Source organism: Calidris pugnax, unplaced genomic scaffold (genome assembly GCF_001431845.1).
Source record: "Calidris pugnax isolate Ruff unplaced genomic scaffold, ASM143184v1 scaffold209, whole genome shotgun sequence".
NCBI classification, from domain to species: Eukaryota; Metazoa; Chordata; class Aves; order Charadriiformes; family Scolopacidae; genus Calidris; species Calidris pugnax.
In genome coordinates, this window is record NW_015090978.1 from 863,918 (window position 1) to 864,531 (window position 614).

The 614-nt window shown below is 67.8% G+C and overlaps 1 protein-coding gene across 3 annotated transcripts in view; it reads left to right on the forward strand.

Annotated features, from left to right (window-relative positions):
* The first annotated feature begins 286 nt into the window (after window positions 1-286).
* CEP120 (centrosomal protein 120kDa) overlaps window positions 287-614 on the forward strand; it is a 40,014-nt gene continuing 39,686 nt past the window's right edge. For all 3 annotated transcript variants that reach the window (XM_014953445.1, XM_014953446.1, XM_014953447.1), the window contains exon 1: window positions 287-390. In XM_014953445.1, coding sequence (XP_014808931.1) covers window positions 339-390 — 52 coding nt within the window. In that variant the 5' untranslated portion in view covers window positions 287-338. The remainder of the gene's footprint in view (window positions 391-614) is intronic.

Sequence of the window (614 nt, forward strand, 5' to 3'; positions counted from 1 at the left end):
CACGCCAAGCCCGTCTAGCAGCCCCGGTGCCGCCGCGAGGCGCCACGAAAAGGCGGCGAGCCCTCGTGCACCACCTTCGGGCCTAGCTCCGGCCTTGCCCGAAACGCCGCACTTCCGACCCAGAAAGCGGGCAGATGACGTCAACGCAGCAGACGTAGCCCCGGCGGAGGGAGGGGGCAGCCGCGCGCCCCAGCGACCGGGGCGGGGGCCGGGCGGCTGGGGGGGCCATGGTGGGGGGGCGTGGTCAGGGCGTCGGGGCTTGGCCAACGCGGCGGGGCGGCACTGCGCTCCGCCTCGGGGGGGGTTGCGCTACCCGGCACCCGGGCGGCGCCGGGGAGATGGTCTACCGAGCCGCCGATCGGCTGCTGATCGTCGTCTCCGTCCTGGAAGGGAAAGGGGGGGCGGGGGCTTTTCACTTCAAGGAAGCTTTGGGCAATTATTGGGGTCCAGCTGGTGTCTGACTACGGTCGGGGTCGCTTCATGTCTCTGTCCCTCCCGGAGGAGTATTCTCGTGTTTCTGTCCCCTGTTGTCAATATACTGTAAGCTTGTTGGCTCGGATACCTAGCTAAGAGGGTGAGCGTGGGGGTCCTGTTCGTTTGGGTGTTTGTTTCTG